Below are 2,560 nucleotides of genomic sequence, written 5' to 3'. Positions count from 1 at the left end.
GACCTGAGCTTTGTAAATCATAAAGTAGAAATATTAGTGAACAATACTGGAAAGGGCATTGCAATTACGGAACCTTGAACAGAGAAGACAAGTATAAAAAAGATGTTTTTTGCAAACCAGCAATTGACCCTGGTATTACTTTTTCTTAGCTGGAACACAAGACCAAGATCAATAATGACTCTTCTCACACTCAATTTAGGTACAATGATAAATAATTGGAAACATCTAGAAAATTGTGTTGGTGAAACTACGGGAACATATGTCAAAAGACCTCAGCTTTAGTTCACAAAATCTTTAAATAATTACCATTGGGTGAAAAATACAACTTCACCCAGAACACAATTTGGTGCTGATTGCTTTTTTCAGGGCACCTTTCACATCCTTATTCCTTAAGCTGTAGATGAGTGGGTTTAACATAGGAATGACCACCGTGTAGAAGACAGAGGACATTTTGTCTGTGTCCATGGAGTAACTGGAGCTGGGTCGGAAATACATGAACAGGAGTGTGCCATGAAATATAGCCACTGCGGTCAAGTGGGAGGCACATGTAGAGAAGGCTTTGCGTCTCCCCTCAGCTGAGTTCATTCTAAGGATGGTAGCAACAATGTAGCTATAGGAGAGGAGAACAGTAATGATGCTGCACCCCACCACGCAACCGATGAAAGTGAACATCACTATCTCATTGATGGATGTATCTGACGAGGAGAGGGCTAGCAAGGGTGGGATGTCACAGAAAAAGTGGTTGATGACTTTGGAATTGCAGAATGACAGTCGGAATGTGCAGCAGGTGTGGATTGCTGAATCCACTAAGCCCACAAAGTAGGCAAGGGACACGAGCTGGATGCAGATTTTCCTGGACATGGCGATTGTGTAAAGAAGTGGGTTACAAATGGCGACATACCGGTCATAAGCCATGACAGCCAACATGAGACATTCCACATCTGCAAAGACCCCAAAAAAATACATCTGAATTGCACATAAATTATATGGAATCCTCTTTTGCTCAGATAAGAAGTCAACCAGCATCTTGGGAGAGACAGTGGAGGAGTAGCAGACATCGCAGAAAGACAGATTGCTCAGGAAATAATACATGGGCATGTGGAGCCTGGAGTCAAGCTTGATCAGCAGGATCATCCCTAAATTGGCAACTATGGTTATCCCATAAACCAGCAGAAAGAGCACAAAGAGCCCCTGTTGCACATCCTTTCTGCTGGAGAGTCCTAGGAGTAGGAAGTCAGTAATCATGGTGCAGTTCTCAACAGCCATCTCTCAGATCTGGGAATCTCTGCTTGTGAGAGAAGGAAATGGAACCAGGATTAACATCATCTTACTATCTTAGTAGTTAAACTGCTGGTTCTCTCTGTTTTTCTACATTTAGGAAGAGAGACAAGCAATGTCAGGGTTGTTTAGGTGAACCAGACTATCCTGGAAACCCACCCAAATTGCCTATGTCTGTACACCACTGTACAGAATTTGTAGCACAATTTCATCCAAATTAAAGCATGTTGTTTGGGGCACCTGGGTGGCTCAGTGGGTTAAAGCCTCTGCCTTCAGCTCGGGTCATGATCCCAGGGTCCTGGGATAGAGCCCCACATCGGGCTCTCTGCTCAGCAGGGAGCCTGCTTCATCCCCCCCACCCCCGCCTACCTCTCTGCATACTTGTGATCTGTATCTGTCAAATAAATAAATAAAATCTTAAAAAAAATTAAAGCATGCTATTTGCATACCAATATATGTTGCATTTATGATAAGTTTTGCTAATTATTTCTTCTATAAGGAAATTAATGTCCTCACTGTTTAAGGCCATAGTTCTTACAATTATTTGGCCAGGTTACCATGTGTTCAGCAAGGCGTTTTTTTTTTTTACATCTAGTAGAAATACTGTTATATTCTATAATAGAGAGGCATAACTGAGAGGCACTCAGTTATGAATATATTGAATAGGCATTCAGTAATAAATATATTCTTTTGTTTTCCCCCCAAAATCCAAAATAGTGGGCCATATGAAGAATTCCTTCAGACAACATGCTTCCACTTCCCCACCCACCCCATGTCCTTTCCAGTCTCAGTAAACAAGGGATAGAGCCAGTCTGAGGTTCAGGACCCATTGGAGCAGGGAGGGTGTGGTTGCTGAGAAGCAAGTTGGAGGGTGTCCAGGAGCCACACTCTAAAATGGGAAGACAGGAAATTTCCAGGTCTAACCATGCTCCCTTCGGACACCTGCTCTTGCTCCGGGGAGATTATGAAGAACATTTGGGCTCTAATCATAGACATTCTGGTAGCAGGTAACAGAGCAGCAAACAAGGGAGTGTAGTTTACTGTGTGAGTCTCTCTGCCCCAATTTACTAGGATTTTGATGGTCTATTCATCAATAGCTCAGATCTATAAGAGGCATGTTAGAAGTACTCATGTCCCCAACCCTAAACTCCAGAGAGATTCAAATTTGAACTGCACCTTTTCCAAATTCCCAGACTTTTTAATATTGTTTTATTTTATCCCATCTACTTTTAAATATCTTTGAAATCTGCCTCCCTTTGCTTTAAAAAAATGGTCATTTGAA

At 42.1% G+C, this 2,560-nt stretch overlaps 1 protein-coding gene across 1 annotated transcript; it reads right to left on the bottom strand.

Annotated features, from left to right (window-relative positions):
- Window positions 1-327: 327 nt before the first annotated feature.
- On the bottom strand, window positions 328-1,266 carry LOC111149876 (olfactory receptor 5W2-like). Its single transcript, XM_022507177.1, has one exon. The coding sequence runs from the start codon at window positions 1,264-1,266 to the stop codon at window positions 328-330; it is 939 nt and encodes a 312-aa protein (XP_022362885.1).
- Between the last annotated feature and the right edge of the window lie 1,294 nt (window positions 1,267-2,560).

The sequence above is a fragment of the Enhydra lutris genome, unplaced genomic scaffold (genome assembly GCF_002288905.1).
Source record: "Enhydra lutris kenyoni isolate GAN:26980312 unplaced genomic scaffold, ASM228890v2 scaffoldscaffold22, whole genome shotgun sequence".
NCBI lineage: Eukaryota > Metazoa > Chordata > Mammalia > Carnivora > Mustelidae > Enhydra > Enhydra lutris.
The sequence above is the reverse complement of the archived record's forward strand: the minus strand, read 5'-3'. Positions and strand labels throughout refer to the sequence as shown.